Source organism: Dermochelys coriacea, chromosome 16 (genome assembly GCF_009764565.3).
Source record: "Dermochelys coriacea isolate rDerCor1 chromosome 16, rDerCor1.pri.v4, whole genome shotgun sequence".
In the NCBI taxonomy this organism is placed as follows: Eukaryota; Metazoa; Chordata; order Testudines; family Dermochelyidae; genus Dermochelys; species Dermochelys coriacea.
The window spans coordinates 13,259,045-13,284,134 of record NC_050083.1 but is presented as its reverse complement, the minus strand read 5'-3'; the positions used below and the strand labels follow the sequence as shown (position 1 = coordinate 13,284,134).

General features: G+C 42.2%; 2 protein-coding genes across 8 annotated transcripts; one reads left to right on the top strand and one right to left on the bottom strand.

Moving 5' to 3' along the window:
- Positions 1 to 1,842: 1,842 nt before the first annotated feature.
- PHYHD1 (phytanoyl-CoA dioxygenase domain containing 1) lies at positions 1,843 to 21,079 on the bottom strand. 7 transcript variants are annotated; one of them, XM_043498880.1, is made up of 12 exons: positions 20,922 to 21,079; positions 19,606 to 19,764; positions 18,893 to 18,968; positions 18,648 to 18,695; positions 15,691 to 15,746; positions 15,460 to 15,522; positions 15,341 to 15,362; positions 14,341 to 14,469; positions 11,905 to 12,021; positions 11,397 to 11,523; positions 10,206 to 10,287; positions 1,843 to 3,957 (listed from the first exon to the last, which is right to left on the bottom strand). In XM_043498880.1, exons 1-11 carry the CDS (start codon positions 20,952 to 20,954, stop codon positions 10,242 to 10,244), a joined length of 876 nt encoding a protein of 291 aa, XP_043354815.1. In that variant the 5' UTR covers positions 20,955 to 21,079; the 3' UTR covers positions 1,843 to 3,957; positions 10,206 to 10,241. The 7 variants fall into 7 exon arrangements, with proteins under 7 accessions (XP_043354815.1, XP_043354814.1, XP_043354813.1 ...); XM_043498879.1 differs by lacking the exon at positions 1,843 to 3,957 and adding an exon at positions 4,888 to 5,088; XM_043498878.1 differs by lacking the exon at positions 1,843 to 3,957 and adding an exon at positions 4,888 to 5,056.
- Positions 3,112 to 4,889, top strand: DOLK (dolichol kinase). Its single transcript, XM_038374404.2, has one exon. The coding sequence runs from the start codon at positions 3,112 to 3,114 to the stop codon at positions 4,699 to 4,701; it is 1,590 nt and encodes a 529-aa protein (XP_038230332.1). The 3' UTR covers positions 4,702 to 4,889.
- Positions 21,080 to 25,090: the final 4,011 nt, after the last annotated feature.

The window sequence follows — 25,090 nt, the reverse complement described above, 5'->3', positions numbered from 1 at the left end:
TATGGAATTTGATACAGAAAAGAAGTAGCTCCTTTCCCCTCCCTACTTAAACTCATCAGAAGCAATCTAGAGTTTCAACTGAGGTTATCTAATCCAATCTATAATGTATGGGAGTGAAAAGGTCAACCCTTGGTCAGCTAATCCATAATGATAAAAATATGGAAATTAATACCATCAAAGAACTCGAGGAATATTAATATATCAGTCTTGACTTATTTGCAGCCATTATAGCATATCCCATGCAGGAAGCCCATTTTAGGAAACTGTTAAAGAGGGAGAAACATGAATTACAGGAAAAGGCCACTTTAAAGGGCCTGATCTCCTCATGGTATAACAAAATGTTACTGATGGATCTATGAGATAAGGCTACCTTTATGGAAAAATGGGAAAAGGATCTAAAAACAGATATTCCTTTGGAACAGTAGAAATAGAAAAGCAAAAACCTCAACTACTTTCCACTAAGGAAAACTATTACAAAATATTTTTTTCAATGGTACCTCACTCCATTTAAGCTCAAGAAAATATATATACATATATTTAAGACAAATGCTGGAGAGAATGTGAAGATATAGGAACCTTTCTGCATAGATGGTGGGAATGCCCTAAAATAATGGTATTTTGGAGGAAAGTAGCATATAGAATTTGCAAAATAACGAAAGTTAGGCTACCCACAGAACCTATAGCGATTCTATTAGGTTACGGTCCAAAAGAGGCCATTGAGTCAGGAAAGGCCCTACTGAGAACACCTTTGCTACTAGCAGCCAAATGCATGATAGCTTGTTCCTGAAAAAGGACAGATCTCCTAACACTAGTGACATGGAGAAATAAAGTATTGGAAATTCTTTCACTGCTAAAAAATGACAGAGCCTTATATAAGTAGATTTTTTTTTATAATCTGTGGTTACCATGTTTGAAATCTGAACAGACTTAAACACAGAGAAAGATATTAGCCAAACACAAATGGGTCTCTTAAAGGTAACAACTGCAGGTTATGAATAAGATTTGTTAATGCTTGGATGAAAAATTAATGTATGTTAATAATGACAAAAAGTATTGGTTTTGTTTAATCTCTGCAGAAGAGACTGACTAGCTAAGACTGTGAAACTCTAACCTTAAGCAAATGGGAAACAAGAATTGGAGAGGGAAAGAGGCTGAGGCAAAGCGTAGGGAGAGGATGAGCTGGATAGGAGCAAATGCCTCGCCTCAGAATTGTAATGATGCGTAAACCACTCCTTAAGCATCTAAATGTAAATTTACTCAGACTGAGTTGGAAGAATATGTATAAACTGTATCTCCAGAACATTTTCTAAAGTAAAATAGAACACTGTGGCCAGTTTTCAGGTTGAGTCTGAGCTGTGTTTTTAGATACATGCAAGCTGTCCCCTCTGTAACAAATGTGGCCCAGCAGTTCTTCTCTTTTAGAAACAAACAAAATTTATTAAGCAGCTTCATACAAAGGTACAGTGGACACTGTGTAGTCCCTTTGTAGACAGAAATATGTTGTATTTGGTCCTTAGCTACCACTAGACCTGCCAAGATCAACCAAGTTCCAAAAAACAGTGGAATCTGTCCAGTTTAGACCCATGTGACCACTTCTTTTTCTTTATGACTGTGATATCTTCTCCTGCACTCATATATTGAAAGCCTTATTGCTTATTTGAGAGAACAAACAGTGAGGTAAAGAAGGTGGTGCAATAAGTAAAGCAGTGAGTCATAAAGCTAATAGCAGATGGAAGGAGAGATACTCTGAAGCAAAGGTGGACAGATGTACATGAAGATGAGTGGAAGTTTGCACCATAGTCTGGAGTATTTAATGTCTTGTTCCATCACAGAGGCTTTTTCCTCCAAGTTTTGAGTTTTCTCCATTTGTTTAGGATCTTTTGCTAATACTTATAACTGAAGAGAAAGTATCAGCTTGGATAGAAATTCCAAGTTATTTAGTACTACTAAAGAACTTTAGTTAATCAGGGGAGAAAGGCCAGATGGGTTAAAATGCTGGAGAATTGCTATTTTAAAGGGACATTAGATTTGTCACATTTATGTCTGAATAATTTTACTTACCAAAATTAGAAATAACCCCTAAGATTACTATAACTTGAAAGATTTTGGAGAAAACATACCATCTCTCTTCAGTTTGTTTATATTATATATATGACTGTGTGCTTTGTGTAGCATTACTTTTCCCTTTTACACAGCAACACTGGGGAGAAAATATTTTTAAAAATAGGACAATGTGACTCTAAATCCTCAGAAAATCAGAAGAAAGGAGTTGGAGGCAAAGGGAAGACCTGAAGTGACCTTTAACTTTTTTTGTTTTTTAATTGACCAATTTTCAAGTTGACCTTGTCAATTCCTTTTTATATCATTTTTGCTTCTGATTTGTTTGTTTTGTGTTTCAGTTAATTTGAACTGTGGGTTTTTTTTTATTATGATTGGTATGTTTTAAAAGATCAACTGTTGCTTGTAGTAGAAACAGTATTGTCAGTTCTATCAATAACATGATTGCCTATGTAACATGCATATTTTCATCTCTTCTTTAATATTTATTTTATATAGCACCATAGCATGTGGGTGCATTAATTTCACTTAATTCTGTAACAAACTCATCACCAAGCTCTTCTGTCTTTATCTAACTTGCAGCGATGTCCAAGTGCCCTTTCCAATGCAGTTCTTGTGAGTGCTGCCACTTAGTATTTGTATACACTCCTTGCAGAATATAAAGCATTCCTTCTCTACTTTTAGGAGAGAGAGGAAAAATCTGGCACTGCAATAGAAGTATTTAGTATTTGCATGTGAATAAAAATACTGTGAGATTTGGCTATGGCATTGCAAGCTGAGTTTTCTGATTCTTGAAAGCAGTAGAAAATGCTGGGTGACTTATTTCCATCTTGATTTTATTTTTCTCATGACAGGAATCAAAGCTTTCAACTGAGCTTCAGAAAAAAAATAATGAGGAAGAGGCCACAGGTGTTCTAGTAGTTGCTTTAATTTTATTATTTTGTTTATCTTTATAGGCGTTGCAGTAGGATGAAAGTGAACGTTTACTAATGGATCAAGGACTGTATTGAAAATTTTGGAATCTGACAGTTGTAAAGATTCTGAAATCACAGGATGCCGCTGACTGGAACCATGTTAAACAAACCAGTGCTTTTGGAATCCCTGATCGTGTTCATCATTGTGTTGTGTGTGCACACAGTAGTTTGGGACCGGTATTCCTGGTGTGCTATTGCTCTTGCTGTTCAGGCTTTTTATGTCCAATTTAAATGGGACCGTCTACTCCGACTGGGTGGGGCCGTATTCCAGTTTCGGACGACAGCTAACAGTGGCTTCCTACCAGCTAGTATGGTCATCCCACTCCTGGGGATTGTGATGAAGGAGCGATGCAAGGCTGCCGGCATTGTGTACTTTGAACGTTTTGGCATAGTTGTGGCCTCCACGGGCATGGTGGTAGCCCTCTTCCTATCTGTTATAGCAGTTGGCATCACAAGGCCTGTGCCAACTAATACCTGCATATTTTCAGGCATTGCTGGCAGTATAATCCTCTATACCATGAAGTATTCTTTAACTGTTTCTGAAGTGATAGAGGTTCTGGAAGTGCTGCTTATTTTTGTCTACCTCAGTATGATCTTGCTTTATCTATTACCTCGATGTTTTACTCCTGGGGAGGCATTACTAGTCCTTGGGAGTATAAGTTTCATCCTCAAACAGCTCATTAAACGCTCACTGAACATGATAGAGGGCAGAGGGGATCCTGTAGACTTCGTCCTTCTAGTGGCAGTGGCTGGGGTGGTCCTTCTTGGGATTTTCTTCACTGCTCTATTCTTCTTCATGGATTCAGGAACCTGGACATCCTCCATGTTTTTCCACATGATGACAGCAGTGCTGGGACTGGGGGTCCTCATGCCTTGGCTTTACCATCTGATCCAAAGGAATCCCTTGGTCTGGCTGCTCCAGTTTCTGGTTCAGACACAGACAAGAGTTTACCTCCTTGTGTACTGGACCCTGTTGGCTGCCTCTGCGTGCATGGTGGTTCTTTACCAGAATTCCAAGAGATCATCTGAATCTAAAAAGCACCAAGCTTCAACCATAACCAGAAAATATTTCCACTTCATCGTAGTGGCTACTTACATCCCTGGGCTAATTTATGACCACCAGCTTCTCTACATTGCTGCAGTGCTGTGTCTGGTAGTCTTTATCCTTTTAGAGTACATACGATACTTCAGGATCAAGCCATTTGGCCAAACACTCAGGCACTTGCTCACTCTCTTTTTGGATGAACGAGATAGTGGACCTCTGATCTTGACTCACATTTACCTACTTGTTGGGATGTCCCTTCCAGTGTGGTTGTTCCCCAGGCCTTGTGCTCCGAAAGGTACCCTGTCTGGGGCAGGAGCGTTGGTTCCCTACTCTGGGGTACTGGCAGTAGGGGTGGGAGACACAATAGCCTCAATTTTTGGCAGTACAATAGGGGAAATCAAATGGCCTGGGACAAAGAAGACGTTTGAAGGGACAGTGACTGCCATCTTTGCTCAGATCATTGCTGTGGCTCTTATTCTGATATTTGATGGCAGAGTGAACCTGAACACCAGCTATGCCTGGATTTTGGGGTCTATCAGCTTAGTTTCCCTTTTGGAAGCCTACACTACCCAGATAGACAATCTGCTCTTACCTCTCTACCTCCAGATACTGCTCATGGCTTAGAGACTTTGCCAGGAACAGAGACTTCCTTTCTAGCTAGGGGTGGTAATGAGCCATGCATTCCTGCTGAAAGCTCAATAGAGCCAGTTTGGTATGAAATGCTATATTTGGTATAGCGGGTAGAACAGCTACTTTCAGAAAAGAAATAGTTCTTCAACTCCTAATTTACAATAAAAGTAAAGGCTTCTGTTTGTTTTTTGTTTGTTATTTAATAGCTAAAGCAGCACTAACTGTTGCATCCTCTCAGAGGAGTAACAGGAAACCATCCACGTGATACTGTGTTTCGTATAGCTGGTGATGCTGAATTAGATATACAGTCATAGTGATTTTATTTCCATTCCAGTCTCTTCTGGATGCACTGAAGCAGAAAGGGTGGGAAAGGTGAGTTCACTAGAAAGGAAGAGATGGGGTCATTGTATTTTCCTGGTTTTGCTACCTTAGAAGTTTGAAATAGACATGGTTCACCAGTTGTATGTAGTGGTGGTGTAGCCATATTGGTCCCAGGATGTTAGTGAGACAAGGTGGGTGAGGTAATATTTATTGGACCAACTTCTGTTGGTGAGAGAGACAAGCTTTCGAGCTACACAGAGCTCTTCTTCTGGTGACCTCAAGAAGAGCTCCATGTAGCTCCAAAACTTGTCTCTCTCACCAACAGAAGTTGGTCCAATAAATGATATTACCTCACCCACCTTGTCTCTCTGTTCACCAGCACAGGCTCCTACAAAGCTTGTGCACTGTATTGGCTTGCCACTGGGTTGAGTCCTGGTATCTTGTATTATTGCACATGTGAATTCTGCCTCTTTCAGTAAAAGCATGCTGTTGCAGTGAGGGTGTGCACTACCTGTAGCATAGGATCAAGTTGTATGAAGACTGCCACGTCATCTCTCGTTTCCTGATGCAAAATTAGAAGACCTCTGCCAACTAGAGTAAAAACAGCACTAATGCTTATTCTGTTTAAAGTAATTTCAAATACAGAAAGAAAAGGAGTACTTGTGGCACCTTAGAGACTAACAAATTATTCAAATACAGAGAATCTCAAACTTAGTTTATTGGAGGAGCATGGATAGATAGGCTTGCAGGGTGAAAACAATAGCCTTTGTGGCTAAAATTTTGATTTACTTGCCAGTTCTCTGGAATAAACCAAGTTCTACCTTTTTCATGCTCTTGATCTCTTGAAATTACATTGAACAAAACTTGCTTTATATGTGATCTTCTTTTTTTATTTAAAAAAAAGCTACATTAAAAAATTAATCTCCATTGAAAAGAGTCCCATTTCCAGATACAATTTAAAGAGAGGTTAGGTTAAAACTAATTTAAAATCCTTTCTTGTATTACTAGTAATATTAAATTATTAAAACAAAGTATTTTAACAATCCAATGTGCTTCTCTGCTACTCATACAATTTGATTTACTTCTTGCATTTCTCTCAGCTTGAACAAAGAAAATCACCTGAAGTCAGTTTCACAGCTGTATATAAAAAAAAAGAAAAGCAGTACTTGTGGCACCTTAGAGACTAACAAATTTATTTGAGCATAAGCTGTAGCTCACGAAAACTTATGCTCAAATAAATTTGTTAGTCTCTAAGGTGCCACAAGTACTCCCTTTTTCTTTTTTTGCGAAGACAGACTAACACGGCTGCTACTCTGACAGCTGTTTATAGTAAGTAATGTTCTGGTTTTCATATATGCACTAGTACAGGGTACATTGTTTGGTCTGTAAATCATAAGGAGGGAGAGGGGGGACATTTAAATCCAGACAAATGGTTTTCATTAAAAATCATCCATGAAAGCATTTCTATTAAAATGTAAAACTACCTGCTGCTGCCCCTTTAATTAGGATTATAACTCAGTATACCTAAAACAATTCACTGTTTATAGTCAAACCTTTCCATTTCTGTATATTTAATCCTTTGAAACATTTTTACTTCTAGGAGTCCTCTCTCATTAGCATGCAAAATTTCCATTAGGACCAGATTAAGCTGATTTATATCCTGCCTCTTCCACCCTCCCATAGAGTACCTGGTAGGGTGTTTGCTTGCAAGAATTCTTGTCCAGGGAAGTTGATTCTGGTCCCTACTACAGCATCTTTATGGCATTTCTGCTGTGTAAAGAGGCCACACTGGTTCCCTGGGGTAGAACCCCAGCCATAGGGCAACATGGGGCAAACTAGGCAGCTTAGCACCATCCTGTGTGGCCCCAAGTTTGGGCCTGGGAGTGTGCTGGTGTTAGCAGGAGGATTGCCCAGAGAGCACTCTGTGCTCTGGTTATTCTCTGCTGCAGAGTCAGACCACCTCCAATCATGCTGGGATGCACTGGCCCCTGGAACAACCCAGAGAGTATCACATTTGCCCACCCTCCAACTCCCTGGGCCTTCTCTTTCTGGACCATGCCTCCTGAGACACACAGCACAGAATCTCTCCTAGGACTTTAAGAACAGTCAGAAAATGACTGTGATTAACTGAGCAATAGGCTGTGAGGCACTGCTCCAAGGAAACAGCCCTGGAGAGATGGATGGTGCAAGAGTACAGTGACCTTTAGGAACAGTGAATCCAACATGCTGCACAGCTTAGTAATTCTCACGTTCCAGCTGTGAGACAGAGTAGGACATTCTTTCTACATCTGTCTTCAAATCACATTGAGCAGAGCACAGAAGGGAAAAGAGAGATGAACTGAAGATTACTCTGTCCCCTGCTTATTGACATCAAAACAAGGTCTGAAAAAGGTAGGAAAGATCAGACTCTTGTTTCTAATAGAATCTGAGCAAGATTACCACTGTTATCCCTACCCAGCATACTCATTCCTGCTACTGCAGTGATTTCAGATGCATCAAAAAATCCTGTTTGACCTACAGAACCTTTTTTAGCTGCTCAGTTTAAAACTAGCATTCTTGTTCCACCCAGCAAAGTCCCAGCCATTACTTAAGAGCCATTTTTACCATAAATAAACTCAAGAATTTAATCTATTTCTTCGTTGCAACTGGTATTTGAGACAAATACCAGAGGCAGGCATCATGCTTAGAAAAAGTAATGTAGCAATAAGGCTTGGAGCCGTGTGTCGCAGAAATCCATTTCTAACCTGCTTTAATCTGATACAGAGCCTGAGACAATAGGATGTCTTAGGTCACTCAGTACATTCCACCTGCAACAATGCAAGATCATCTGCACTATTTTGTTTTCATCTAGTTTATGAACACCATTGAGGGTGTCTGTTCTGTTGACAGATTATTCTATTCAAGTGACCTCTTAGAAACTGTCTGAAGTTCTTCTGTGTATTTTCCCAAGTGTATTAAATATCAGTCCAGAGATATATTTGCATAGGAACCCCATATAGTCAGGTACAGCTGTCTCTCTTTTTTTCTTTTTTTTAAGGTAAATGGCTTTCACCAATTAGAAATGCTAATGCTATTTAAAATAAGCAAAATATCTAGTTTTCATTTAAGATAAAGGCTTAACATTAATTTCTATAGATGACTTTAAAACTTTTAAATCAAGTTGAAATGATGAAGATACTGCTGGGCTCTATGCATTAATTTTAGCAATAAAACCCTTGATGTTAAGGGTTTAAACTGATCCACAATACATGCTCTTGCAATTTCTCTGAACACAAAATTCACCCATGGAGACTAATTATTAATAAAATTTACTACTGCTACTCAGTCTTTTTTCCTGTTTTTGTTATATTTGCATATGTTTCTAGAGCTCGTGCTGCCTATATAATCCCATTTATAATGTTGCCACCAGTTTTATCCACCTTCCAATCCCTCCTTCCTCTAATTTGCATGTTGCTTCTATTGTCTTAATGTTTGATAGCTCAGCTTTAAAATAAAAACTGATATTATGCATTCAAAGGATAATAAATAGGAGGGAATATTGTTTAGAGGGTAGAACATAAGAATCAGGACTCCGGGGGTTTTGTTCCCAAGCCTGCTGTGTGATCTGGGGTAAGTCACTGAGAGCTAAATAGTGAAGCCCTTGTTCATGTTAGTGAGCACTTACTCAAGTAATTGGGACTTCTCCCACGAGTAAGGGCTCCACAATCAGACCTACTCCCACTTTGTGCCTCAATTTGCCCATCTGTAAAACTAGGATAATACCTCCATGGGGTGTTGTAAAGATTCATTATTTAGTGTTTGTAAAGCATTCAGATCTGTGGTGGGAAAGTACTAGATAAGTGTGAAATATTATTGTTCCCTGTCACAGTGAATTCGATAACTATGAACTATATTACTTGAGCATCCCTGTAATGAGCTTGGAAGTTGGCTTTTGTGGGTATGTCAATTATATAATATACTGGTGATGTGAAAATTTATGAAGCATATTTCCAGTCTTGTGTATGGGTACTTCAAAGAGTAGCTGTTCTTTCCGTATATATTTTAAAAAAAAAAATACGTAACTGCATCCTTCGTTATTTGTTATAAAATATATTCCACCACAACTGAAACTGTGAAGAAAAGTCCTGTCTCTCTTCATTTAGTAACTCTTCATAGATTTGCTGAAAAAAGCTAAAGTTTGACTATTCAGTGATAGTACTAGAAGGGTACGTAGGAACATAAAATGGACTCTGTCACTTTGTTTAAATGAGTTTTTTTTATTTAGAATATTCAGATTGATGTAATGCAGCCCATATATGATACTTCCTAGAAGGGTGACATTATGTGCTCTTTGCTAGCATCTGTTCTGCATGCTGTGAGTTAAAAGCATAATCACTGTATATCTTTACCCTTATGTGTTGTGGTCTAACACTTTTTGAAGGTTTCAGGGACTATCATCTTCAAACAGAGAAATTGTTTGTATTTTTATTCTTGATATTCCCACATCTCATTAACTTCAATATGCATCAAAAGTTACTCAGTTCTCCTTGAAAATGTATGGAGTAAAGGTTTACAAGTCTAGGGATTGTGTTATCTCCTCACATACCACTCCCCAGTAACTCTTACTTAGCATTTTAAAAGGAAAAATAAGAAATTTAGGCTCCCTGCTTTGGTCTACCCATTCTAGACTTTTCTTTTAATCTATTGCTATTGCAGCAGGGTAGGTTTTAACTTTTTTGTGGTACAACAAAACCCCTCTACATAACCTCCAAAAGACTCTGTACACCTGAGGGTAATACAACAGAGATGGAATAAACATAATAGAAATCTTCCTGGCTTAGGTTGTACAAGGGGAAAATACTGAGATTTTGAGTATCCTGAAAAGGAGGTGCCTCTTGGCGGGTCCCAGAGTTGAGGTACAGTTGCTTCTTAATAGTTCATATGATTAAAGAGATTTCCCAATCAAAAGTGGTTTTTAGGTGACTGTTCTCCCTATGAGTAGTGTACACGTAGCAGAGATGCTCTGAGTAAGGCCAGCGCTGGACGGGTGTGGGTGAAGATTCTTCTGTCATGCACACAGGCTGAAGCTACTCCTTCTGCGCTGAGGACAAATGAATATTGGGAGATGAGAGCAGGGGGTGAAGTATCTGAAGAGAACAGCATCAGGTGGCTGAGAAAGATGAATGGAATCTACTTGCTAATCAACCATTTGACTCCAATGGCCAACGTTAGCTTCAGGTGTAGAGAGCTGAAAAAGGCAGTTCAGGAGTTGGCTGAAGCCTGACAAGAGAAGAGAAAACACTTAAGTAAAAACAGAATTCCAGAATCAGTCTCAGGTCTACCTGACACAGAATCAGTTCTAGCTTGGGTACCACTGATGCAAAAATGAACAGTTCTGATGGGAAGTCTTTAACAGGCACTTCCTCAGATCCAATCCAGTATGTTCAGTCCCTTGCTACACGAGGAAACTCTACAAAACTCTTAACGTCCCTAAGCCGAGATTCACGTCTTGGTTTTCCATCTGCATTCATCACCTTTTACTCTAAGAAATCATTACCTCTTTCCCCAGTGTGTTTGTTTAATTACTTTTTTCTAATCTAACTCTGTACCCAGAAGGTGCTTCAGACATAGGTTGCATACTTCTGTAAGGAGAATGGGTTTTGTGATCAAGACAGGACCAGAATCTGGGTTCCATTTCCAGCTATGCTACAGATATCATGTATGACCCTGAATAAGTCATTTAATCTCTGTCAGATGTATGCATTTTCATGCTTTCATCAGTATACTCGTTATGAAAGCTTCAGTTTAGGCTGGGAGGATCATATTCTTCATTGTTTATGCTACTTTCTTAAAAGGGATTGTTCTCCCATGCTGGCCTCCAGGAGATCCTTGCCTGTCATTCTGCAACTCTATTACTGGGAGAAGACTTGCACAAAGAGAGAGTCTCTGTATGTGGCAGGAATCAAGCTGATCCTGTTCTGTGGCAGTGGGTAATTTCACAGTTACTACAGATATTAGTATTTATCCTCCCTGAAGGGGTGTTATGAGCTTAATGAATGGTTGTAAGACTCTCTACTGCACCTTTGCTGGAGGACCTTAGAGCTCTGTTATAACATGGCTAGCAGAAAAACAATCCTTGGCTACACAGGCCAGGGAAATTGTCCTGGGAAACTGCTATTGACACTGGTGTTCAAAGGTGCAGCTAGCACAGTTCTGAGCCATATAGAGGGAACCTAGTTGTGTGTATCACCCTGTAGGTGTAACACAAAAATGGGGTGATAAGAGCTGGGGTTGTTGAGTGGGGAAAAAAAGCTTCTTAAATGGTTACAGCTTTAAAAAGCCTCCCATGCCCAGCAGGTTTTTTTTGCTACTCAAGGATCTCTGTATACCAGTTTTCTTTGCTCCAGGTGGTGTCTTTGGCCTCCATCAGATGGAAAGTGTACGCATGGCGGGACCACTCTGACCTGTTCATCTCACTCTTGTGGACAACTTCTCCATGGATAAGAATGAGGCCACCTGTTTGAAATAAACACACATCTGTCTTTCATTTTGAATGTCTCCTTCCTCTGTGCCATACAAGAGGAGCTGTTGCTGTCTTTGAAAGGTTCGTCATGATAACGAGACAAAAGTCAGACTTGGGAATACAGCCCATTGATTCCTATGGTAAGAATTTGTTTGGGAAGACTCCAGGAATGTATCATACTGTTGCTTTGGTTCTACGAGATCCATTTCTTTCATTGTGGACTCTTCACGTAACCCTTTGGCAGCAGCTGGGGCATCAGGTCTGCACTGGCAATACATCATTGCATTCCCTCTGGGCCTGTGGTTTAAAACTGAACGTGTGTCACTGCATCTATCTCTCTTGCATTTTCACTGGTTCTACAGATGAATCTTTACCTTTGTGGATGGGCACAGGAATAAACTGGCTATCTTGATAAGTCTGCTCAGAGCCGATGAACTGTGTGCATGGTATGGTGCCCGGCGGGGCTCGGACCATTCTACGTGTGATGCCATCTGCAATTCCACAGTAGACAAAACTTTTTAAAAAAAAATAATCATCATTTAACCTGACAGTAAATAAACCCGTGTTAAGATTCAATTTTAGACTATCTAATCCATCAAATAACAAAAGCTTGATCAAGTTTAATAATCAAAGATTAATCAGCACAATACAAACAGGAAAGAGTTAATACTTTACCAGTCTAGAAATCATGCTTTGGAGAAAGGACATCTTTGCTCTGTTCCAAAGCATTAACTCACTTCTCCTTATATTTATACCCCATTTGTCATGCACAGGAAACTCTCTAAATGCCTTTATTTCATGATGATCCCTACTTTTCCTTTCCTATGCATTTTGCACCTACTGTGTGAGGTTCTTGGGCATCTGCACCTAATTAGTTTAACAATCTTGCATCAATTGTAATAGTTGCTTATTACTTTAACAAAGCTCAGCATAATATTATTTTGTGCTTAATAATCTCTGCATACGCCAAGAATAAAAGCTTACACACAGCTTTTTATATATATATATATATTTTAGTATAGAGTTTTCTGGGAGGGCTTCTTCAGTTAGCAGATCCTATAAAATGTGTAATATCTACTAAATACTGTTAGCTACCAATACTTTCTGGTTAACCTCTGCAATCATAGCCTCTGCACTGAATGGAAAATTTAAACCTCTCATTTCATTGTATATACCCTCCATCATTTCACTAATGAAAATTCTTTCCTTGCTCATTTTCTCTTTTCATTGAAAAAAAGATTAAGGTTTATCTGGCAGTACAGAAACTAACACTGCTGTCTTTTGTCTGCTTTCTCATCTGTGCCCTGGCACGTTAACAAGTGCTAGCCTTATCTGCAAAAACATGCAGTGCTTTCTGAGCAGAGTCCTCCACTTAAGCAAAACGCATCTTTGGCATCGCTCTCCTTTCTGTAACAGTACAGATGTTTAACTGCAGCTACAGAGCCTTATGCTGAGTTTAGGCACAAATTGTGATGTACAACAAAGTGCAAAGCTTTATGATTTCTCAGGGAAGAATGTCTTTTGCTTGATTTTTTTTTTTTTAAATTTATGTATTTTTAAGAGAGACCTGAGGATTGTACCTGTTTTAAGGCACATTAAAGTTTGAAATGAAATGGATAAACAGTGCTCCTGGAGCTAATTAGTTCCCATGCTAGACATATACAAAATATACTAAGTGTAAAATGTGCACCAATAGTTAGAAGCCCATGGCAACTTCCATCTGTCGAGAGAGAGCGGAAACACAGATCTTATTTTGATTTTGGCCTCATCTATGTGTTGCCATAGTCCACTGGTTGTTCTCTGATCTCATGTATGCTATCCAATTCATTCTTGTTTTGCATGTTTGATGAATTTTAGACCAGTGTTGAGGGGGTAAGTGCAAGGTTTTTATTCTTCCTCCTCTTACACAGAGCAAGCTGGGGTAGCAATATTCTTAGACTTGACCCAGGACAACAGAAAAGGTTAATGGGTATATATCCTGAAGGGATCTGTGTTTAAAGCTGGGGGGTGGGTCATGGGGGTGTCAATATAAATAATTTAGTGCAGCATCAAAGTTTTATTAAAGAAACAAAAATAAGCAAAATGGTTTCACTGTCCTTATCCCTAACCTGAGGGAACCTGGAGAAACTGCTCCTTCCAGCCCAGGTCAGGGTGGAGAAGCATTTTCAAGGCTGCTGTAGGAAGCTCTGGAATGAAGTAAGGGTCTGTAGCACTGCAAAGAAGACATTCTTTGGAAGGATCAAAGAGTAGTTGTGAAGGGCTCAAATCTTGTTGAACAAGGAAGGGTCAGATACTTGCTGAAGGAAGTTACTCAGTAATACTAAATTGAAAAGATTTCAGGAACACCAGCAGTGGATCCTAACGTTGCAAGGTCTGGATTTAATAAGTAAAAATTGAATAATATTGTGGGTACCACTGTCTCTGTACTTTAAGTAGATTGTATGGGTATAGTACAGCATTAAACTTGGGCATTTGGTGTCAGAGTCAGAAATAATGTCAAGTTTTGATTTCCAGGAATGTTTTTGGATTTAAATCGCAGATCATTGGTCTAGTGACCAGCAGCAAAGGAAATGAGTCATTTGAGCCAGCCTGCTAAAAATGGGATTATGAATTTGGCCCCTAAAAGTACAAAAGGAATGATGTTGCTTTAAACAAAGGTTCCCTGAACCATGATGGTGGCCCCACTAGCTGGATGTGGTCACGTAACCACTGTATGATTCAGAGGACACAGTACAATCTGTGCTACTTTCCACCTTTAACCAGGAGACTAGGGTGCGTTTCACTGTATGGCAGAGTAATATGAATCTTACTGGTGTGAGAGCCAGGGATGAACCAGAGACAGCTGTTCTCCTGCGTGGCGTTCTCCAGAGCTAACCAGAGGCCCAGAACCCTGCCCAGCGGCTCTGTGTACAGAAATGTGGCATCCTGGTGTGGTCTCACTGAAACCAACAGACACCTGGTTACCTTACATTTTAAAGACTGTTGAATTAAGAGTAATGGAAGGTCTCTGGGGCTTTTCTGCCTTTCCTTTCTCTGCCCTCTTGTGACTGCAGTATGAATTCTGTTAGAAGTGACAACAGTGAGTATGCACGCTCCTGACAGCGCTGGCTTCCATTTCAGCCAAGTCACAGGGATGCAGAAGTTCACTGGCTGCGTGCCTGCTATCGCCACCAGCCTCCACAGACCGACAGACAAACACCATCACCTGGAGAATCTCACCTCTGTAGAGGTGGGGGGTGGGTGAGTATATCTAATGATAGTGTGCAGGGAGAGACTGATACTGTCCCCTTCCCAATAAGTTCTCAGCTCATGTCCCATTTATTCTAAGGGGAGTACTGCAAGGATAACATATTCCAAGTCAAATTTGAGGCTTATGGGAATTGCTTTTGGTTTACAGCAATCCCTGAAAGACAAGGAAACTGGACATACAGTTAGGAAATTCCTTCAATCACTTGTCCTTTCCCATCTTCCTGACATCTTACTACTTTAGAAATCTCAAGTGTGTTGCGAGAGTCGCCCCCACTGCAATCATAACACATGAGAGTGGGTCACCTTTCAACCTGGTGAGGATGTAAGTTAGCCCTTTGCCTGCCCATACAGAAACAGAAAGGAACCCTGGGTGAGATTTTCACACCCCATTCCCAGTAATTTTTAACAGGAACTGGGCATCCAAACCTTTAGGCAGCTTTGAAAAATCTCACTGAATGACTAGTTTGTGCCACCTCTCCTATTAATTGAATTCCCTTCCTCCAAACCTTGGTATCTGTACATAATATCTGCAGCCTCGTACAGATGTAGTATGAATTTTACCTTCACCACCAATGCCAGGTTGCTGGAAGAGGACAAATAGAGAGAAGAGGAGAATGTTAAACTGGAAAATATGAAAATGGCTTCTTTCATGAGTAAATAGGAGATTGGGGTTACTGTACCTTGAAGATATACATGCTCTGGACAACTACTGGTTTCTCAAAGCCCAGTTTTCTTCCCAACTCCTGTGGAATATCCCAAAGTTATAACACCGCAGTTCTCTGCTCAGTATTTAACAAATGCTTGCTAAGAATTTTTATAAATCCTTTCAGGGGGAGAGGGCTCATCATACAGTTTTTAAACTAAACTATCACATAGTTGAGTTCTTTCAAGTGACTCAAGCTACTACTCACCTGCACTTTGGAGGAGTGAGTGATTTGCTTGAAGATGGGATCGTAAACATGCAAAGCTGAGGAAAAGAAGTTGTCACTTAGTGAAAATCCTAGAACTGCTTTCCAGAAGGGACCCTTTAAACTCTGAGGAAGCACAATGACAGGTATTACGTTCTGAAGGGGAAGACTGCAGTCGGTCCGGCTCAAACTGCATCCCTTTCAGGAATCAGTTTAGTGTGCACAGTGCCCATCATGTCTGCCCTGTTCCTTTTGCTAAAATGTCTGGGTTAGACAAATTCCTTTTGTTTCAAGCTTTTTATATGGATTGTAAATTAGGCAAAATATTTCATCAGATGGAGATAACACATAAGTGCTGTTGACATTTGCAAATCATATAATGAATTTCTTTAGAGGACAGAGATATACGGTAATCAGTCCTTTACAACAAACTACGGCTACATGAAAATAATGGTCTATGACCAAAAAAATAACTTGGAAGAGATTTCTGGGGTATATTCTGAAGGAAAACCAAATAGATTATACAGAGCTCCAGATACTAAGAGCTTAGATATTAGGATGGGGAGCACTATACACAACCCTAAGATAAATGAATACTACTAAGGGGTTGCACAATTTGTTGCTTCTATAGGCTGAACTCAGTGCACGCTCCAGGCATCTCTGCATTCTATCTGCAAGCTCCTTGTGTGATGCTCTCCCATCCCCTTCTATTTCAGGCCTTCCCTGCAACACCCCTCCAATCTCCCTCCTGTCAGGGTTTCTGAGTGGCCTCCATTTTCCCCTCTTCTCCCATATCAGGGTCCTCCATTCTCCTCGCATGCCATCAGTTATTTTTGCAATCCAGTCCCACTTACACTATGCCAGTGGCTCTGTGTGCTCCAATTCCCACCTTCCCCTCCATGCCAGGGTCCCCCAGTCTCCCACACCAGGGGTTGTATGGTCCCCACTCCTCTTCCCACCAATGGCAGTGGCTGTGAGCCCTCTATCTCCCCTTCCTTCCATACAAGGGTCCCCTAATTTTCCCTCCAGCAGGGGTTCTGTGAGCCCCTTATATCAGGATCCCCCATTATTCCTCCCAGGCCTGGCACTGTGTTCTTGCTCCCCTTTCCCTCTACACACCATTATTATTTGTCTGGGAGAGAAGTCTGTCAGCTTGTCAGCATGTTGAACTATAGGGAGAATGGGCACAGTGACAGATGAAACAGACTTGTTATGGCTGAAGGCATTAGTGGGTGCCAACAATCCATTGTTTGATCTATAGACAATATCAGAAGTGCTTGAAGTTGTAATTATGCTAAAGAGATGGCAGGGGCTCCATCTATGCATTTTCCCCCTTTCAGTTTTCCGATTGTCCTCCAAATCAGTAGGGTTCTGGCAGTGGAAGCCTAGAACGTTCCTGGAAACTTTGGAATTGATCAGTTGTTGCATTCAAAACTTGTCCCATTACAGACAGACAGAAATGCCACCAAGTTGAGCATTGAGCCTCACAAGCTCAGTCAATTATCTGAATGTGTCCTTCAGAGTATTACAGTTCTTAGAATTTGAATATAGCATGATGAGAAAACTCTGCATAGATGAAACGTAGGGCATCAAATTTTCATCATATGTAAAATTAAGAACTGGGAGCACAAATTCGGTGCTCTTTGAATGCCTTAACTTGCCCTAGCGTTTTTAACTTGGAAACAAATGCTTTGGATTCAGGATCACTCTTAAAGATGACAGAATTTGCTAGTCAGCTTACTCAACCCAGCAGAGACTGCTACAGAGCAAGAAAGTGGCTAGACAGAAAATAAGTGGATAAATTGCAGAAAAATAGGTCAAAATGAATCCTCCTCTTGGAATTGCTGTTGAGCCTGAGTGAGGAGGATGCTATTTTTGTTTTCTGTTTCCTCTTGAAGGAGCACTTCCAGTACAGCAAAGGACAAAGAGAGGGTGGGAAGAGTTGTGTGTTTTTTGTTTTGTTTTTTTTAGGGACACTGTTTTCCCTATAGAGACTGCAGGACTGTGATATCAGATACTGGATTTTCAAGTTTTAATGGAGAAAGATCTGGGCAAGGTTCCTGCATTTGTGAGATAAAAATGCTGAACCCCGTTATGTTTTCTCTGGGTATTGTTTGAAAACAAAAGGGATACGGCTAGTTCTTTAGCAGCTGGAAGAGGGGAAATAGGACACATTGGAAACCTGTAAGATTGAGAAACTGCTGGCAATGTCACAGTGAAGAATCCCAGCTTGTTGGGCGCCAGCAGTGTGCTCAGAACAGAGAAGATACAGTCTGTTCTAAGGATCTTAACAACCTAGACTGGACACAAACAAAACAGCTCAAACAATCTGTTGCATAAGAGATTCGCAAGTTTGAACTTCAGCCAATATAGGTCAATGATTCTTTTTAAAAACTATAAAAGCCTTGTGGAACAAGTGGCTTTTGAAAAGAGATTTAAATGGGAAATGAGAGGCCTTTTGGCAAAGGACAGGGCGGTTTCCTAGCATGGGGTAACACAGAAGGAAGCACAAATACAAGAGTGGAAGGATTCAAAAGGGGCACAGGAAGAAGCAAACTGGTATGTGGGCAGGGTGAAGCTGAGCAGAGGCTTAGAGTTAAATCTGATGAACCTGAACCTGATGCTGGTGAGGGAAAGAGACAGAGCAAGGTGGCAAAGAGGGGAGGCCACAGTGGGAGGAGAGGATTTTTCAATAATTTTCAGTGGACTGGGGCATGGCAAAAGCAATAGAACAGAGAGGAGGAGGCTATAGTCAAGGCAAGAGAATTTACATCTACATGTCTTGTTTTAGTGGTAAAATACCATAGGCAGAATCCATGTTTAGCTAGAACATTAACTCAGGAGAACAGTTTCTTTGTAATGTGCTGACATTATTCACAATAGCCAAGTCTGAAAGAATGCTTAGTTCTGGAAAATACACCCCATATTTTCTCTCCAAAAGCATCACAGCTCATCCATACCGTGGCCAATCTTGTTTATAGATTTCTCCTTTGGAACAAGAAAGTCACCTAAGAAACAAAGTGCTGAATTAAAGAGGATGCAACAAAACAAAGAGTAAACAATAGCGCCTAGAACTCCCCTCTCTCCCAAATAGTCATTCAGCCACCTTATCCCTTTAAGAAAGTTCCTGGCTCACTAGCAGATTGCTTACATTTCTTCCCATCCACCCCCAAGCCCATTACAGCCGATGGTAGGTAACTTTTACCTTTTTCGTCAAAAACTCCTTTTTCAAAGAAGAATCTGATCTTGTCTCCACTGGTTAGAAAATAATCTGCACTGCCCTGTCGGAGACAAGAGAGACCCACCAATGGTAATATCCTAGAGAGTATATCTCGGTGAACACTTCCAGCAAGGAGCTAGTACTTTCCTACATCTTCTCCCCATTAAGAGAGCAGGAAGAATAAAGTAGAATAAAGACATTAGTAATTCACACAGAGGCTTTTCACTGTGCTAAACTTCTTGGGCTCCAGCTTGCCTTTTGCAGGCACCCAATATAGGGTGAACAGAAGGGTTTTGGTTTGTGAGAAGTGTTGATTTGACAGCCCTGGAGACTGAGATATTCTTTAACCATGGAACCAGTATAGTATAGGTAGTAACAATAGAGGCTTTCACACATTCAGCCATTTTCTGCAGGAACTCTTCACGTTCAGCCTCTGTGACCCATTCCTCTCTTGGCCTTCCCTGAGACCACCAACAAAATGTTGCCCAAGGCACCAGAGAGGGTGGTCGTCAGAGGCAAGATTGTAGTTCAGCAGTACCTAGCTCTCAGCCACCTGCTCAGATATGCCTCCTTGCAAGAACAAAACCCTTTTTCCTGAACTGCCTAGTGTTACAAACTAGCCCTTTGCTAACCACCTCAGGAGTAATTTGAGATTTAGATTGCCCTTTCTCACCTCTATCTGAAGCACCTATCTGTACCTGTGCCTGGAGCTGTTCCTCTTCACCAGTGGAAAACTCTGTACGGCAGTGGGGTGGCACATCCATCTTGGCTATAATCTTATGTATTTGCTCCCTCATGGCATCACATTCTTCTGTGGTGAAAAACTCTTCCAAAACAAGGAAACCATCTTCATGGAACTAGAAGAGAACACTAGAGTTTAGGTGGGGACAGTGTGGCTAGCATTCTGTGGTACACTTAGTAGACAGCAGGTATATTCAATAAAGGTGCACCTCCTGGCTGTCAGTCTTCTTCAGTTTGATGTAATGCACCTTTTCTTGGGCTTTGCGTCCAGATGCTAGATCAGACTTACATTCATGGAGATCCTCTCTGCTAGTGGAGATGCAGTAGAGCAAGGTGCATTTTTCATACACTGTACTTCGTATCATGGACTTCTTTTAATACGCATCTAATAATCTGCATTATTGCCTGACCCTCCAATCCCACACAAACCAGCCTTTCTCATTATACAAGTTTTTTACAGATTCATTTTAATAATTTCCTTAATGAGTAATGTTTGTATTCTCACTTTTTTTAAAAAAGGAGATTTCTACTGGAAAAAAACAAATAATTCAGTAAGAGATTCACAAGACTGCAGTTAGGGAGAAAGTGATTACAACTCCTACATGCAGCAGGCTCCAGAAACCAAATGAAATATGCATTTGTTACTGTCCTCATGGCTTAAAATTCTGTTCCCCAAAGGAGGAAATTAAGTAACTGCTAAACACAAACTTTACCAAAATGAACAACGCAGTTTTGTTCTGTTTCAGGATTAGAACAAGATTACTGAGAAGTTGGAAAAAGTACTTGTTCTAAATTTAACTAAGAATGTGTGCTGATTTCTTATGGTGATTGATCAATCCCTTATGAAATGAAATTAGCTCTCTGGACATTGCAGACTTGAACCGTTGCCCCTTTATTTAAAAAAACAAAACAAAAAACAGCAGGTTATCCTCTGACAGCCTTATTCTTAAAGTTGAAATTTGCCTCATAGTTGAGAGAGAGTGAGAAAGAAAGTAACTCTTCAAATAGGAACTCTGTAGGACAAACCACGTTTCTGGAGCCACTTGTAGTCCTAAATAAGTGCTCAGTCTACTCCATTTTTATATACTGTATTAGCTATCACCGGTTCCCAAAGCAAAACTTTGCTAAACACAAGTGCTGGTTAACTGGACAGGAATGTGGGTTAGTGAAATCTGTTCCCTTCTCACAAGTACAGCACTGTCAGCCTGCTTCTCTCACACACACACCCCACCTCCCTCGCTGGATGCAGTACTTCCTTGCTCTCCTCCCTTACCTGTTGGATCTGTTCTTCGGTTACAAACGCCATTACAGATTCAGACCCAGAATGAAAAGGAGGACTTGTGGCACCTTAGAGACTAACAAATTTATTAGAGCATAAGCTTTTGATTACATCAGTACGAAGTAATTCCTCCAGCGCCCTGGCCAGCTAACTTCCCCCGCTCCACGTGATCCTTTCAACAGCATGTGATGAAGCAGGGGCGGGCAAACTTTGTGGCCTGACGGCCACATCAGGTTTCTGAAATTGTATAGAGGGCTGGTTAGGGGGGGCTGCGCCTCCCCAAACAGCCAGGCGTGGCCCGTCCCCCATCCCCTCCAACCCTCCCCACCCCCCATTTCTCGCCTCCTAACGTCCCCCCTGGGACTCCTGCCCTATCCAACCCTCCCTGTCCCCTGATGCCCCCCCCAGGACCCCTGCCTCACCCACTCCTCCAACTCCCTGTCCCCTGACTGCCCCCTGCCGCCCCATCCAATCGCTCCTCTCATTCCTGACTACCCCCCCCCGGGACCCCTGCCCCATCCAACCACCCCTCCTGCCCCATCCAAACCCCCCCTTCCTGACTGCCTCCCCGGACCCCTGCCCCCATTCAACCCCCCTATTCCCTGCCCTCTGACCGCCCTGACCCCTATCCACACCCCCAAACTCCCCTGCCCTCTATCCAACCCCCCCTGCTCCCTGCCCCCTTACCTTGCTGCCTGGAGCACTGATGGCTGGCGGCACTACAGCCGCGCCGCCCAGAGCACCAAGACAGGCAGCCACGCCACAGTGCAGCACAGAGCACCGGGTCAGGCCGCAGCTCTGCAGCTGTGCTGAACAGCAAGAGCTCGCAGCCCTGCCACCCAGAGCATTGCAAGTGAGCTGAGGCTGCGGGGGTGGGGGACCAGCAGGGAAGGGGCCAGAGGCTAGCCTCCTGGGCCAGGAGCTCAAGGGCCAGGCAGGAGGGTCCCGGAGGCCGGATGTGGCCCGTGGGCCATAGTTTGCCCACCTCTGTGATAGAGAATACTTGGGAACCAGATTGCTATCCAAACAATCAGGGATTTCCCTTCCTTCTCCTCCCCCTGCCCCCCGCCGCTTAGTTCTTTGCCCAGCTCTGCTCCTAACTTTCATTGAAATCAATATTTGCTGAGGTGACATAGCCATGTTGGTCCCAGGATATAAGAGACACGGTGGGTGAAGTAATATCTTTTATTGGACCAACTTCTGTTGGTGAAAGAGACAAGCTTCTTCAGGCCTGAAGAAGAGCTCTGAGAAAGGCTGTAACAGAGACTTGGTGGGATAACTCGCATGACTGAAGTACTGTCATGGATGGATATAAACTGTTCAGCAAGGACAGGCAGGGCAGAAAAGGTGGGGGAGTTGCATTGTATGTAAGAGAGCAGTATGACTGCTCAGAACTCCGGTATGAAACCGTAGAAAAACCTGAGTGTGTCTGGATTAAGTTTAGAATCATGAGCAACAAGGATGATGTTGTGGTGGGAGTCTGCTATAGACCACCGGACCAGGGGGATGAGGTAGACAAGGCTTTCTTCTGGCAACTAACGGAAGTTACTAGGTCGCAGGCCCTGGTTCTTATAGGAGACTTCAATCACCCTAATATCTGCTGGGAGAGCAATGCAGCGGTGCATAGACAATCCAGGAAGTTTTTGGAAAGGGTAGGGGACAATTTCCTGGTGCAAGTGCTGGAGGAACCAACTAGGGGCAGAGCTCTTCTTGACCTGCTGCTCACAAACTGGGAAGAATTAGTAGGGGAAGCAAAAGTGGATGGGAACCTGGGAGGCAGTGACCATGAGATGGTCGAGTTCAGGATCCTGACACAGGGAAGAAAGGAGAGCAGCAGAATACGGACCCTGGACTTCAGAAAAGCAGAATTTGACAACCTCAGGGAACTGATGGGCAGGATCCCCTGGGAGAATAACTTGAGGGGGAAAGGAGTCCAGGAGAGCTGGCTGTATTTTAAAGAATCCTTATTGAGGTTACAGGAATAAACATCCCAATGTGTAGAAAGAATAGTAAATATGGCAGGCGACCAGCTTGGCTTAACAGTGAAATCCTTGCTGATCTTAAACACAAAAAAGAAGCTTACAAGAAGTGGAAGATTGGACAAATGACCAGGGAAGAATATAAAAATATTGCTCGGGCATGCAGGAGTGAAATCAGGAAGGCCAAATCACACCTGGAGTTGCAGCTAGCAAGAGATGTTAAGAGTAACAAGAAGGGTTTCTTCAGGTATGTTAGCAACAAGAAGAAAGTCAAGGAAAGTGTGGGCCCCTTACTGAACGACGGAGGCAACCTAGTGACAGAGGATGTCGAAAAAGCTATTGTACTCAATGCTTTTTTGGCCTCTGTCTTCACGAACAAGGTCAGCTCCCAGACTGCTGCACTGGGCAGCACAGCATGGGGAGGAGGTGACCAGCCCTCTTTGAAGAAAGGAGTATTTCGGGACTATTTAGAAAAGCTGGACGAGTACAAGTCCATGGAGCCGGATGCGCTGCATCCGAGAGTGGTAAAGGTGTTGGTGGATGTGATTGCAGAGCCATTGGCCAAACTCATGGCGACCGGGGAGGTCCCAGACTACTGGAAAAAGGCTAATGTAGTGCCCATCTTTAAAACAGGGAAGGAGGATGATCCTGGGAACTACAGGCCAGTCAATCTCACCTCAGTCCCTGGAAAAATCATGGAGCAGGTCCTCAAGGAATCAATTCTGAAGCAATTAGAGGAGAGGAAAGTGATCAGGAACAGTCAGCATGGATTCACCAAGGGCAAGTCATGCCTGACTAATCTAATCGCCTTCTATGATGAGATAACTGGCTCTGTGGATGAAGGGAAAGCAGTGGATGTGTTGTTCCTTGACTTTAGCAAAGCTTTTGACACAGTCTCCCACAGTATTCTTGCCAGCAAATTAAAGAAGTATGGGCTGGATGAATGGACTATAAGGTGGATAGAAAGCTGGCTAGATTGTCAGGCTCAACGGGTAGTGATCAATGGCTCCATGTCTAGTTGGCAGCCAATATCAAGTGGAGTGCCCCAAGGGTCTGTCCTGGAGCCTGTTTTGTTCAATATCTTCATAAATGATCTGGAGGATGGTGAGGATTGCACCCTCAGCAAGTTTGCAGATGACACTAAACTGGGAGGAGAGGTAGATACGCTGGAGCATAGGGATAGGATACAGAGAGCCCTAGACAAATTAGAGGATTGGACCAAAAGAAATCTGATGAGGTTCAATAAGGACAAGTGCAGAGTCCGGCACTTAGGATGGAAGAATCCCATGCACCGGTACAGACTAGGGACCGAATGGCTCGGCAGCAATTCTGCAGAAAAGGACCTAGGGGTTACAGTGGATGAGAAGCTGGATATAAGTCATCAGTGTGCCGTTGTTGCCAAGAAGGCCAATGGCATTTTGGGATGCATAAGTAGGGGCATTGCCAGCAGATCAAGGGACACGATCGTTCCCCTCTATTTGACATTGGTGAGGTCTCATCTGGAGTACTGTGTCCAGTTTTGAGCCCCACACTACCAGAAGGTTATGGAAAAATTGGAGAGAGTCCAGCAGAGGGCAACAAAAATGATTAGGGGACTGGAACACATGACTTATGAGGAGAGGCTGAGGGAACTGGGATTGTTTAGTCTGCGGAAGAGAAGAATGAGGGGGGATTTGATAGCTGCTTTCAACTACCTGAAAGGGGGTTCCAAAGAGGATGGATCTAGACTGTTGTCAGTGGTAGCAGATGACAGGAAGAGGAGTAATGGTCTCAAGTGCAGTGGGGGAGGTTTAGGTTGGATATTAAGAAAAACTTTTTCACTAGGAGGGTGGTGAAACACTGGAATGCGTTACCTAGGGAGGTGATGGAATCTCCTTCCTTTGAAGTTTTTAAGGTCAGGCTTGACAAAGCCCTGGATGGGATGATTTAGTTGGGGATTGGTCCTGCTTTGAGCAAGGGGTTGAACTAGATGACCTCCTGAGGTCCCTTCCAACCCTGATATTCTATGATTCTATGATTAGAGACCTTACAGCGGCACAGCTGTATCGATGCAGCTGTGCTGCTGTAAGATTTCTTGTGTAGCCATCTATGCCGACAGGAGAGAGCTCTCCCTTTGACATAATTAAAGCCCCCCATTGAGAGGCGGTAGCTATATGCCGACATAGCGCTGTGCACACTGCCACT